Genomic DNA, 14,444 nt, shown 5'->3' on the forward strand with positions numbered 1-14,444 from the left:
CTTGTTTCTCATTTTTTTTTTTTTTGGCACTGCATAAATAAATCAGGCTCAAGCCCACACCTAAGAAGAAAATTACTTCCAGTCCTCTTTTTGTGATATTTTATTCAAGAGACAAGAGTATGTTTGGTGAACCTGAGAAATGCTTCTTCTCCTATGATCCTAACTTTTAAAACTTATCCAAGCCTCAGCAATATGAAGCATCCCAAATGAAAATCTACAAAGGAATGGGAAAACACATACACATTTTACAATGAAGACTGACTTACCTTCAGTTTTTGCTAGTGGCTTTGTGGTTTGATCTGCTTCAGCAAGGTTCTCTGTCACTACTTTAAGCAGAACATTCAAATCCTCTTGACTTAGAATGATCTAAACAGTGGCATATAAAGTCAAATTATCTGTCTCTGAATTTGAGAGCTTCTATCAAATGTTCAACTGCTGGTAAATGCCAGGGATCTTTCTTATATTGACCAATTACAGGCAGATACTTGCTGCCTATTGCCCATCATATTGTGGGTAATAGGCAGCAAGTATCTGACAAGCCAAAGAGACCTGCAGTATTGGATTCATTCTTGCATCCACTGCAGTTTAATCATGTGGTTCCAATTCCTCAGCACAACCTGCCTTCCAGCAATGCTTCAAAGCTAAAGTCACCACAGCTATAATGCTTTCTTTCTTGCGGTTTTTTCGTCTTGCAAAGCACGGCTATTAGCGGCTTAGCGGATTAGCGCTATTAGCGGCTTAGCGGCTATTAGCGGCTTAGAAAAAGGGGGGGAAAGGAAAAAAACTCGCAAGAACTCGCAAGACGTTTCGTCTTGCGAAGCAAGCCCATAGGGAAATTCGTCTTGTGAAGCACCTCAAAAGACGGAAAACCCTTTCATCTAGCGAGTTTTTCATCTTGCGAGGCATTCGTCTTGCGGGGCACCACTGTAGTGGCGGCTGCTGCTGCTGCTGCTGCTGTACTACCATGCATGTCAGCTGCTAAGCAGGGAGGCTGAGCAACTCTCTCCTGCCATTCCCTGGTTTGACTCTATTTATTTATTTATTTATCCATCCATTCATTCATTCATTCCCTAGCAGTGAGCATATACACAGCTACGTGCGAGTTGATCACATGTAACTGGGGAGACACCTATAACAAAAACTGATTTTTTAAAAATGTGGTGGTAGTACTTGGCTAAGAAAAGCAGGAGAAAGATCACATAGTTGAAGTCCTGCCACATTTTAAATGTTTTTGCATGTTTCTCTGCATCATTGCGTTAGTCTTAACATTCTCTGAAGATATCTGTCATAATAAAAAGAACTATGCAAGCATGCCTTTGAAAACAAAAATTAACTTACATTCATTGCATCTAGATGCCCTTTGATTTCCACCATTGGTATTTTGTGATACCATTCTCCAGCCAGGTTGCGATTCACAGAAAGGTTCAGATTAATAGGATGTAGAATTTGGATGTCAGTTTGAGAGAAACCTGGTTGCAGGATTGTCCTAAGTAACAACAAACAACATGACTGTTTTGGAATAACATGAAGGACCAGCCCCAAACAGCATTCTGACTATCCTGATTCAACAGCACATGGATAAGAAAAGTTTAATTCACCTTGACAACTTAAGTTGTGTCAATAATACATTCATTTTATCCATGACCGGGGGGAGTGAACAGTCCTCAGCCAGCACCAAATTGAATTTGTTTTGTATCTTGATCAATCCCAGGTCTATCACTATAGCATTAGATGAAACTGAAGACTGAGGGATGAGTATAACTGGAGCCTTTAGATTAATATCCATGGAAAGACGAAAGCTCCTCTGAGCCAAACCCCTCACACTTGTGGCAGCCTTCTCTGCAGCCTGCACCGTAGCAGCACTCAAGGCTTCTTTGGCAATTTGGAAGTTGTTCAGAAAATTCTGCAAGAGGAAAAAAGCAGTGATGATTTCTTCAGTGGCACTTTCATTTTATTTAATATCCCTTGTATTAATACATCATAAACTTTCCCCTATACAGTGGTGCCTCGCAAGACGAAATTAATCCGTTCCGCGAGTCTCTTCGTCTTGCGGTTTTTTCGTCTTGCGAAGCACGGCTATTAGCGGCTTAGCAGCTTAGCGGCTATTAACGGCTTAGCAGCTTAGCAGCTATTAACAGCTTAGTGGCTTTAAGAAAAAGGAAACAAACTCGCAAGAACTCGCAAGAGGTTTCGTCTTGCGAAGCAAGCCCATAGGGAAATTCGTCTTGCGGAACGACTCAAAAAACGGAAAACTCTTTCGTCTTGCGCGTTTTTCGTCTTGCGAGGAATTCGTCTTGCGAGGTACCACTGTAACAGTTGCAGCTGTTCAGGAAAGATTTCAGATTCTCAGACCCAGTTCTTTACTTAAAATGTAGGTCCATCCTTCATCATGAAAGATGGCACAGCGATGACTTTAGCAAGACAAGATCATGACAAAGCAGGAGCAGTAGCTGATGGCCAAGCAACAAATTAATCCAAATCAAAGTCTGATTTCCTTGCCCAGCAAGAGGCAACTAGTCTGGTAAAATGGAACTAAGAGCTTCAAATCTGTAAGAAGTTTATATAATTTCATATGGAACTTTTGCTTCTCTAGGGGACTGAATCAGGCCGAATCCAATGAATATGAGAGCCTATTTTATTTGGAAGAGGAAAGAAAACCTAAATAAATTCCCAAAAGTATATTTCCAAAACTCTCATACAATTACCAAACTGTATCATCTGGCATGGTAATGTAAAGGTTTCCTATTAATTCTATACATGGCATTATAATGCAGATTCACTTGATTGTTGGGTCTTACCAGGAGAGACATGAGGAATTTATGTAGGTATATAATCTGAATGCAGCCCACTTTGAGAGACATTATCCCATCCACTTTGGACATATCTCTGTAGGCTTCTCCCTCAGTAGCTTCTGGATACAATGCCAAATTGAAACTGAAGACTTCATCACCAACAATAGAAACAGCCTAAAATGGGAAGGGGGAGCAGAAAGTACATATAGTTTTCAGTTTCTAGATCAGTGTAAACACACACAGGTATTTGAGCAGTTCAAATTATCTTAGGTGCATGTGAGTTTTATCTCCAATGAGTAGATTTATCAGCTCAGAATGGATTTACAGGTCAGTCTATTCAGCCCATTTCAGAGACAGAATTCCCTGTATGTGATTGTCTCATAAAATATTTTCAAAGCAAGGAAGCTTTTTAGCTAACCCAATGAAGATGTCATATCCCACCAGCCGCTGTTATTATTTATTGTTAGGTGGTTATTTATTCATTCCCCATCCTTTGCACTAGACAATGGTTATTCCTGTCTTCCCAAACATTTGAGATGCTTCAGGACATAGAAAACATCCATGGTGCCTCTTGCCTTATCAATCCTACAAAGACAATTTGTAAAACTGGCTTCCATAGGAAGAAGAAAATCTTGCTTTAGTCTCCCCCTGCCCAACAGCTTTCAGTCACAATGCAGGGCATGGAATGCTTCCTCCTCTGCAGCCAGCCTCACAAACCACATTTGCATTCATCATGTGAGCCACTAAGAAGTCAAAAGAAGTGCTCAGTTCCTTCCTAACAGCTCCCATGGGTGGACACTGATTCCTAACCAAGTAGCCATTTATTCTGCAAACCTGTCCACTGGAACCTAAGAATTTTTTTCTATCCAGTTTTACAGCTTGTAATTCAGCTCACTGAATCTTTTTTTTTAAAAAAAATAGTCCTAGTGAAACACCATTATATGAATTCTATAACAACATTCAATTTTAGTATATTATACCTTTTTATGAATTGTCCTTGAATCAACATCAGTAACAATTATATCTTTCAGCCGTGCAAAGAGAATGGTTTGACTGGACTGAAGAAACAAAGATGAATCAAGACCTGGGAGAGAAGAATTGGTACATGCAATTTCAAACCTTTCAAAATTATCTTTCTTTCCAACTTCTTAAAGTTGTGCATTTATTTATTACACATTGTGAACCTTGACGACACAGTGAACCAAAAATATGAACACAAGAAATCAGCCATGAATCCTCAAAGAAATTAAATCAAGGTCTTCAGCTATATTACAAGTTTTGATACAAGTTTTGGAAACAAGTTCTTAAAAGGTCCCCCCCCCCCACACACACACCCCTTACCTTGAATTTTGATTTCAGCAATACTGTTCTTTGCATCACAAATGTTTAAACAGAAGGCATCCAATTTGGCAAACACTTTGAAATCAAACACATCCTTTTCTTTGTGTGGTTTTGTCACTGTAAGGAAGATATTTTTTGCTGAGATGTGAGCCAATTCACTGAATATTTTCAGATAAGCTACGCTGAAATGAGAAATTCACCATACCTTTCTTCAAATTAGCCTCTTTGTTCTGTCTGCCTTCCTGTATCTGCAATGACCCTGTACTCTGACCCCTTGACGGGACAACAGCCATGAGGTAATTGAGAGACGAGAGAAGGGCCTGCGTGTGCAGCAGCAAGTTTAATGAAGAGAAGGACACCTAGTTGGGGAGGGAGAAGAGTCACAGACAGTGGGAGTTTCTTATTCACATAGTATGTGTTTACTATAATAGATTGCATTCTGTCACTTGGGAGAAAATACGGAAACCTTATATGAATAAAGAAGTCATTAATATGTTTAGGGTGTTCTTTCCAGTTAACTAGTTGGAAATATTTGGGGGAAATGCAAGCCAAACAGTAACAGCAGTACCATGAAGTACATCTTGGTTAGTGATGGGCATATGAATTACCTGTGCTAATCTCCAGTCCAGAACCCTGATTGGCCAGAAGGGTAAACCGTGGACCTCTAAAAATTAGAAGCCTTTATATGTGGAAAAATGTCTAGAAAAAGAAAGAAAGCCCTTTGGCCTTCAGTCTCATTACTTTAATTTCTTATTTGGGCACACTGTTTTGGAAAGACACACCATGCATTGCCACATGAGATAGGGCAGCCTCATCTTCAGATGCAGACATATGTGGGGCATGAACAACCATGGGTCCCATCCTAATTTCAAAGTTAGCTCTAGGCAGACAGCTCATCCTAGCAAGCTAATGAAACTGTAACAGGATTTATATTAAAAAATATATATCATAAAGCTAGGAGGAAGCAACCCAGAGGGAGAATGAGACAAAAGTGACAATATTACAAATTTAAGAAATGCAACAATCAAACTCCTATCCATACCATTTCCCTCACACCTGCCCCTGCTACCTGCAAAGTGATATGCTACAGAGCAACCAAAAGAATCATGATTCAGGCCAGTACTAGATTTTGTCCTAGATGTTGCTTACCCGAACTGTTTGTTCAGTGTTATCAAAAACTGTCTGAAATCCTGGACCATTTTGATTGGCCTAAAGGAAATACCAAATGTGAAAGTTAAGAGACTAAACTAAATGCCATCCACATACACGCAAGTTCCAATTTTATATTTACTCAGCTTTAAAAAAATAGTTATTAAAAAACCCTTACCTTGATGTATTCTACTTTCAGGAGATCTAACCCGGGTTTATCTGAAGAGCTAATTAAATGAAGTTGCTGTTTTTTACCTGCAAATACAACATAGAACTTCATTTAAGAGTTATTCACAAAAATTGGCATCAGCTTTAAAATCTACACCAGGTATCGGACACAGCATTTTCTAGAACTATGGTCCAAACACCTTTAAATAGGAGTCACAAAAGACAAAGAAATTCAAATTGCAAGTAGAAAGTACGATTGGTACTTACTTGGAGTGTAGATTTATGAGGGTATCATGCAGGAATAAGCCACCCCAGTGCCTGCATGACACCAGGAATAAATTGCTAATCAGCCAAAGGACTGGTTATGGAGAAAAGTTTTCGCCTGGCACCTAAAGATATGTAAGATAAGGTGCTAGGCAAGCCTCCCTGGGGAGAGCATTCCACAAGCAGGGAGCCACAAAAAAGGCTCATTCTCATGCTGCCACCTTCCATACATCTTGTGCATGAGACACGCAAAGAGCCCCAGATGGTGATTACAGGGTCCAGGTCCAGGTCGGTCCATATGGGGGGGGGAGGCTATGGTCCTTGAGGTATCGCGGTCCTGAGCCATTTAAGGCTTTATAGGTCACTTTGAATTGGGCCTGGAAACTAATTAGTAGCCACTGAGGTTGGGCCAGGATTGGTGTAGTATGCTCAAACTGGCTTGCCCCAGAGAGCTACCTAGCCACCAAAGTTTCCGAACCATCTTCAGAGGCAGCCCTATGTATAACGTGTTGTAGTAGACAACAGACCTTAGGCTATCCCTGTCCAGATAAGGGAGCAGCTGGGCCACCAGCCAAAGTTGATGGAAGGCACTCTGAACCACCAAGGCCACCAGAGCCTCAAGCAACAGCAAAGGATCCAGAAGTACCCCCAGTTTATGTACATGCTGGACTGAGCTACTTTTGTTGTATCTCTTTCAGTCCATTACCGAGGCAAGACAACGGTCCAGCACATCCGCTGCCAAACTTGCAGATGTAAAGCAGAAGTAGAGCTGTCATTGGCATACTGCTGACAACATGCTCTGAATAATCTCACTCAGTGGTTTCATGTATATGTTAGGTAGGGAACCGCACACTGAAGGTTCTACTGGGCTGAAGGATGCTCCTCAAGTAACACCCTCTAGAAACGTCCATCCAAGTAGGGCCAGAACCCCTGTAAAAGCAGTGCCACCCATCGCCAACTCAGACAGCTGCTCCAGAAGGACACTATGGTTCATGGTATCAAAAGCTACTGAGAGGCTGAGGAGAATTAAAAGGGGCATATTTCCCTTGTCTCTCTCCTGACAGGGTGGCCAAAGCAGTTTCTGTGCCAACACCACTGCTTAAGCCCTGACTGAAATGGATCTGGAAAATCAATTTATTCTAAAAAGTGCCTGGATCTGGTCTGCAACTACCTGCTCAAGAACCTTGTCTTAGAAGGGGTGCAATTGGAGCCACCCCTTTTCTCCCCAACTCCTCTCATCCCAGGCACATCTTACATCCCTTGAATTAAAAAATAACGAAAACCACAAGTTTTAAAAAACCACAAGTTAAAGAGCAGCTAAAAACAATTAAAAACATTATAAGCAATTAGGACAATAATAGCAATAAATCAGTACGTTCTATCACACAAATACACGCATCCTTATTTTATCTATTAAACTACCTTGAATTTCATGATAATCCAGGCTAATTTTCCTCAAATAAGATACAGCTCTCAAGTGATAAGTTTTGTCAGTTGCTTCCATTCCAAGCTGCTTCACATTAAATACAAGAATTGTTTCTTCTCTCTGTAGTTGCTTAGTGAGCTCCAAAACCACCTAAGTAAAGCATCAGGATAAGTATTATATAACTTCTTTCAAACCCAGTGTTGTCCCTACCTACATTTCTTCAATACCATACAAGGGGAGAAAACAACTACTTACAATGACAAGTGACTGGTGCCATCCTAGAAGAGGATGTACATGAAACTAGGAAGAATGCCTCTTCTAACATGGTGCGTGTAAACACCTCATTTTTTAAAAAGTAATTGGGGGGATGTTTTTATTCATCTGCCAAGTTGATATAATAAATTCACCAAGGCTAGAATCCTAACCCTACTTTACCTGTGAGCAGGTCCCACTGAATTCAATAGGACTTTGAGGAGGCATGCTCAATATTATGCTGAGTCATAGGAACATAGGAAGCTGCCTTATACCAATTCAGATCACTTGTCGATCTTGCTCAGTATTGTCTACACGGACTGGCAGCAGCTCTCCAAGGCTTCAGGCAAGGGTTTCTCTCAGCCCTACCTGGAGATGCTGGGGATTGGATTTAGGACCTTCCACATGCAAGACAGAGCTATGGCCCTTCATCTTTAACTGAGTGGCAATTACAGTGTTGAAAAGCATCTTTGATACTAGCCCAACAGATTAGGTTATTACAGCACTGTAAGAGACTATTCATACATTCAATGAACTGAACAAACTATTTTATTTATTTAGGAAATTTACCAATTGTTCATCATGCTACATATTCCAGGGCAGTTTAAAATAAAAAATAGAAAAACACCACCACCACCACAACAAAACTAAGATACCTAGTGGAATTGTGCTGCTTTTAGACCCACCCAGCACACTCACTATACTTTTGATGCTAACCTTAAATTGTTCATATGCATTCAGAACCTATGATCAAACACTTGATAAAGTGTAGCTGATAGCTATTGACTGGGTATATGAGCAGAGCCGACTGTGTATGTGCCAATCAGGTTTAAATGATACATCAAAACAGGAGTGGGGAGGAAACAACTTTCTACCTGCTTCCCAGTTTAACTTTTTCAGTTGAAAAGGAACACTAAGGAGAGTTACGCCCTGAAGGGAAGCCTGCAGCTGATGCAGCAATTCTGCTTTAATTGATCAGGCTGTGTACCACTGCCAACTCCCCACCAATATTAGATGAAGTCAGGTTGGTTACAGCACAATGCCCATGCTCCATTTCAACAAGAGATGTCAATGCCAACTGCAGCAGCCCGTTTGTTTTGGAAATATATTATTCAACTTTTATCATTTGAATATTCTTTGGGGGGGGGACACTTGCCTCCCTAATTTCAAACTTCAGTTGAAGATTTGTGAGCTCTTCCTGAACAGTCACAAGCTCAGTCTTTAGTTCCTTTCTCTTGGGGAAAGTTCTTTCTCCAGATATAATAGAGTCATCAGCATCAAAATACTCATCATCAGATTCTAAGGAACAAATGAGATTTTTTAAAAAAAGTTATCTGAGTAGAAATAGACTACATAAAAACATTGCCCCAATGGTGGACTGATCAGCCTCAAATATATCAGTAAACAGAAACAACCTGATCACTTTTATTTTTGTTACCAAGAGCTCTCTGCTTCTAACCTGTTTCATATTTTTAAGGATGTTAACTAAAAGTCCTAATACATTATCCAAGTCAAAGGAATCACCTTTTAATTATTCTGAGTATGCTCAAATTCAAAGCATGGCTCACCTAGGCTTCCCTATCATTCTACTACATTGATAAATGTATCTTTCATTTACGTATTGTAAACCTGACTCCACAAGTTACGGCATTCATGGAAAAACTGCCATTATTCCCTTAACCTGTTAAACTGTTAGCATCTCATTATGATTTAAATCATCATGGATCATCCCGTCAGTAACAGCATGAGAGAGCCAAATTAAGAGGCAATAAGATCACTACATGTTGGTGATCTATTCAGTTACAATCAGCATCATATTTCATTTTTTACCTGATCCTACTCCTTCCAGCAATAGGGATGTGCCAAGAAAATCTTTTTGTCTATCAGCAATAGCAGGAATGGTGGATACCTAAGAAGATTGCAAGATACAGAGAATGAGCTGTGCTTCTAATTTTGTTGTTTGCATTTTTCTAAAATGCCCTCATTTTAGAAAACTCTATTCCGAATAAGAGTTTTTACTTGTCTTCATATCAATCACATTTTCAATCTGTAGCATGTGTTTTTGATCTCTCCCCATATGATGAATATTGTGTATTTACTTTTGCACTCGAAGCTGAAGCAGCTGGCTTCTGTGGGAGCGTAATGCTATCAATGAGTTCAAAGACACGTTTGATCTTCTGATCAGAAATCCTCAAGTGAAGCAGGGGAAGCTCTCCTGATACTTTGAACCTAAGGATATTTTTAAAAGGATGGCATTAAAAGTGTTTGATGTTACATACAAGGCATGTAACAAAACCAGACTACCAACAATCAATTTTATTAACCAACTGATACAAAAGTGAAATCTACAGAGGAAAAAGAAAGTACTGAAATACCAAACAAGTGAATTTCAGAAAAAAATGCTTTCTACAGTTCATTTTTCCAAGAAACACATGAAATCCATAATTACAACCAATTAAATTGTGATACATTACTTAGCCATTCTGGCATCCTTCTCCACCATTGATTTGGCAAGCTGTATGTGTATGTCCATGGGATGCAATATGTGCAGAGGTGAGGGATGTTCAAATCGAGCCTTTTTCCAATCTTCTCCTGAAGAACAATTAATAATTTGCATGTCTTAGTAACTGTAGCATGAGAGAAAATATACATTTCTAATTCAAAAGTTATGTTCTTAAACATGTAATTCCAGAGATAACCCTGGTAGAAAGAAGCACTAGTCTTAAGCAACTGATCAATTGCAGAAAACCCAATACACTAGATGCACTATCTATGAAAAGTTCAACAATTCTACCATAACCATCTTGTTACCCCCTTACAGAGTATTTGCTAATCTTTAAGGGACCACAATACTTTGTTTCTACTGCAACAGACTAACATGGCTACTTCTCTATAACTGTAACATCACAGTTGCTATTAAGAAGCACCAAACTCAAGTTAAATCTGGGATGCATAACTGAAGCCAATGACATTCTGCCTACGTCAAGATTACTATCATTCACCATCAGCTGAAGATGCTTATTTTCTCAGAACTTTAAAATGTATTGTTATTTTAGTGATGCTGTAACCTATTCTATTCTTATTTATACATGCATTATACACACACACACACTTTTAAAATAAAGTCTCTATTTAACATGGCACTTCTACCTCCCCACCTAGACTCCCTTATGCGCAACAACAGGGATGGGAACAGGTTACTCTCACCCAGTCTTGGACTTCTGTGCAAATTCTGGCTGAACTGAAATGTCTCAGCACTAAATCAACACAGTACGAAATGGAATCTGGAGGTACAGAGCAACAGGCAAAAAATGGATAAAAGGTAAAGGTAAAGGTACCCCTGCCCGTACGGGCCAGTCTTGACAGACTCTGGGGTTGTGCGCCCATCTCACTTAAGAGGCCAGGGGCCAGCGCTGTCCGGAGACACTTCCGGGTCACGTGGCCAGCGTGACATTGCTGCTCTGGCGAGCCAGAGCCGCACACGGAAACGCCGTTTACCTTCCCGCTGGTAAGCGGTCCCTATTTATCTACTTGCACCCGGAGGTGCTTTCGAACTGCTAGGTTGGCAGGCGCTGGGACCGAGCAGCGGGAGCGCACCCCGCCGCAGGGATTCGAACCGCCGACCTTTCGATCGGCAAGTCCTACTACAATACAAATTGTCAGATATCCCCCATGGTGGGATCGGGACAGAACTGTGCTTTACCGAGTTTAAAATCCCCAGAGCCCCACACCTACTTCTTACTTCAGAAAGGATATGACAAGTCCTTTACTCCTAAGCATGTTTGGTTGCTCTATTCATCCCTGGAGTTTCAAATACGGTAGCTAATGACTTCCAAGCACCTGCTTTCTTCCCCATTCTACAGGCTTCCTCACACACACCTACTTCCCAGATCTCCCTGAATGTTTTCTTTCCCCTTCTGGCTTGCCACTGCATATTTATACCCAGGTACCTCAAAGCACAGGTTGTTCCCTTGTCTGTGAATGAGACTCTGTGGTTCCTGCTTCTCTGCCAATCTCTGTTCACCTGCTCTGTCAGACACACTTTATATAGCCACAATGGAGGCTGCAGAGCTACCACTGCAAGACATCCAGCCCAGCCGTGTTTACTTCTGGCCAGGCCAGTTGCAAGGTTCTGCAGAAACAGGCACCAGTTGCCACCTCTTCCTCCTAACACCAGTATACAAATTATTTTGTCTTGGGATTTGATTCTCAAAGCATTGCTTTCAGCTCCAAACACCAGCCAGTAATCAAGACTCTGTTTACATGTAACTTTTATTTCCTTACAGACTGAATACCTGATAAGCCAAACAGCAGTTGCACATTCTTGATTTCTACATCAAACTTGTCATATGCTTTATCCATGATCTCTTCCAGTGATGTACTTGAGGTATGGTGGTTGCCTTGATTGATGCTGTTCAACTATTGAATAATCACTTTTCATTATTGTTTAGAACATATTAGACACCTCATTTTCACATATTCATCTTTCATAGCAGCAAGATTAATCAGCAGACTGATTTATGGAATGATTTTTAAAAATATATAGGTTCATTAACTTAAAATACTACAAATGACCAGTGAAATAGTCTTCAGGGTTAGTCAATTATCAGAGTTCACCAAAAATGATAGAACTCTAAAGGAAGGGACACAGAGCACAAACCCCCAGACTCAGGTCACGTAGGTCATTCACTAACAACACCCACTCCTCCATTTCTAAACTATTTAAATGAAGAGACCTTTTAAGCTTTGATCTTTAGAAACCTAAGGATTATATACCTGAAAAGTACCAAAGTCCAGAATAAGAAGGTTGGATTTTTCATGGTGGAAACCTGTCTGTGGTATCAGAAGATAAGAAGGTTTCAGATTAATCCTCAAGTCAAGGACTTTGCGAGTTTCAATAATATGTGCAAGCCCTAAAACACAAAACAAAATGAGGATATTTTTAAAAATCTTGAGCGTGCAGTGTAGAAAATGGTGCAGGCTTTAAAACAAATAGATGTTAAACAGCATTCAAAAGGTCATTTGGTCAGTCTTCTGTAATCCCTCTATGTAATCAAGCGAACACATGTTTCTGGAAAGATACCTGTGGCAGTCCTCTCTTTAATTTCTTCTAACTTGGAAAGAGTGGCCGTTGTTAAGCGTTCAAGGTCCATGCCCTTGCTTGTCTGGAAGAATTCCACCATTGCGTTTATTGTTTTCTGCAAAAGAAAATTTTGTTTATGCAGTTTTCGTAATGGAATTGCAAATCCATGAATAAAAAATACAGGACTTCAAGAGAAAGAAACACTGTTAATCATTACTGAACAATACTCACTGCATCATATATAATTTCCACAGGCTGTGATTCAACAAAGAATCTCTGATCTGCAGTACTGTCTTCTGGATTATTCTCAAATTCTATTTTAAGCAGAGATGATCGTGTGTCCCCAATGGAAGTCACGAGTGAAGGAACAATGTTCTGCTGTCTCAGACCAGTTACATACCAGTGTTCAAGCTTTGCTTCTACCCTGCAAGTTAAAAGTTGACAATCTGAATGCAGAACTTACACATGCAGTTAAATATTAATCAATATTACAGGGACTAGACTTGGTCATACCAAATCAGGTGTAAGGCAGAACAAAATCGGAAAAGAATTTGGCAGAGCACCACTTTTCTGAATGTGTGTGTCTGTAAGTAGCATCAGTTTAAGGAATAAGGTAACGGTATGTATAGATGAACAGAATATGAATGATTCGCTTTCAGTTAGTCCACCATGCCTTATTTAGACATAGAATTGCTCTTCTGGGCTGAGCTCAAAAGAAGCTAATTTTGCTTAACAGTTACAGCCAGCTGTGCACAGCACTAATTGGCTGAAATTTGTGATGTCAATGAGCCTGCACACCTGTGCGCCAAATAACTTAAGAGGTTGTCCTGTTTCCTTTTGTTTTTTTAAAATAGAATGAGGAGAATACACATAACGAGGAGCATATACATATCTAACCCTTTTAAAAGGTAAAGAAAAAATGCACAGCCCATCTGAAGCAGGAGGGATAGCACGCCTATGCACTTAACTGTGAATCAAAATTTATGGCACATATATCTGTCTCTGCTTTGAAAAGAATAGATATAATCTGAGACAGAATCCATTTTTAGGTTTCATCATAGTGTCATCCTGATATATCCTAACAAGTTATAGATGGGTTTCAGCACCCCTCACACCACTCATTTAATGGCAGATACTAGACTTGAAAAGTTTCATGTCTCTAATAAGAACTGTCCAAAAAAAATCACTAGTTTAAAAAAAGAACATGAAACAGATAATTTAATTTAATTTCTAATCACCCTTCACCACAAGGTTCAAGGTCGGGTTACACAGCAATGTAAAAATGCAATACTAAAATCAGTTAAAACAATTTACAACCAAAGGACTGAATTAGTTTTTACTATGTGCCATCAACCACATACCACTACCACAACAGAAACTTACTTAAGGGCTTGTGCTCCTGGTCTCTGTGATATTTTAGTGCTTAAATCAATTATCTGGATTTTAAGAGTGTCTGGAACATTTCTGTCTTCTTTAATTGTAAAGGAAGTGCTTAAGAGTTTCAGGGATACCACATGGGCAACATACTAAACAGAAGATATAAGCAGTAAAGAAGGTTAGCCATACATTTCATTGTCCACTGTACTCATCAATGTCTACTTAATAAACATATATACAGCAAAGTATAATGATAAGACAAAACTAGTATTTAAAGGATTCTTGAAAAATATTAATTACTCCAAAGTTTTCTCCAATGGCTAAGTTCCAAGATGCAGCAAGACTTTATTGATGGCAAACTGCGCTAACTCTTCTAATGCATGTGTAGTTTAGGTCAGGGATGAACCAAATTGCAAGGTGGGAAGACTCCAGTCTTTCCCCAAGCACATGTCTCAAAATATCAGCATAGGACTAACCAATTATCATTGGTGAATACTCCATTTTAGAAACCAATATCCATTACATTATTCTCCCAGAACATTTAGCTTAAGCCTAGGCCTCTAGCATCTGGCCTAGCCTTTGCCTAACTATG

General features: G+C 39.8%; 1 protein-coding gene across 5 annotated transcripts in view; it reads right to left on the reverse strand.

The window, feature by feature from the left end:
- The window catches only part of VPS13C (vacuolar protein sorting 13 homolog C), a 100,530-nt gene that overhangs the window by 53,559 nt on the left and 32,527 nt on the right, over positions 1-14,444 (reverse strand). For all 5 annotated transcript variants that reach the window (XM_079953084.1, XM_079953082.1, XM_079953085.1 and 2 more), the window contains 19 exons: positions 13,859-14,001; positions 12,707-12,899; positions 12,476-12,590; positions 12,169-12,305; positions 11,688-11,811; positions 9,867-9,984; positions 9,492-9,621; positions 9,223-9,301; positions 8,549-8,691; positions 7,137-7,290; positions 5,461-5,537; positions 5,283-5,342; positions 4,339-4,492; positions 4,134-4,250; positions 3,773-3,876; positions 2,799-2,966; positions 1,599-1,903; positions 1,339-1,486; positions 267-366 (listed from right to left, as the gene is read on the reverse strand). In XM_079953084.1, coding sequence (XP_079809210.1) covers positions 267-366; positions 1,339-1,486; positions 1,599-1,903; positions 2,799-2,966; positions 3,773-3,876; positions 4,134-4,250; positions 4,339-4,492; positions 5,283-5,342; positions 5,461-5,537; positions 7,137-7,290; positions 8,549-8,691; positions 9,223-9,301; positions 9,492-9,621; positions 9,867-9,984; positions 11,688-11,811; positions 12,169-12,305; positions 12,476-12,590; positions 12,707-12,899; positions 13,859-14,001 — 2,569 coding nt within the window. The remainder of the gene's footprint in view (positions 1-266; positions 367-1,338; positions 1,487-1,598; positions 1,904-2,798; positions 2,967-3,772; positions 3,877-4,133; positions 4,251-4,338; positions 4,493-5,282; positions 5,343-5,460; positions 5,538-7,136; positions 7,291-8,548; positions 8,692-9,222; positions 9,302-9,491; positions 9,622-9,866; positions 9,985-11,687; positions 11,812-12,168; positions 12,306-12,475; positions 12,591-12,706; positions 12,900-13,858; positions 14,002-14,444) is intronic.

Source organism: Podarcis cretensis, assembly GCF_951804945.1.
Source record: "Podarcis cretensis genome assembly, chromosome: 14".
NCBI classification, from domain to species: Eukaryota; Metazoa; Chordata; class Lepidosauria; order Squamata; family Lacertidae; genus Podarcis; species Podarcis cretensis.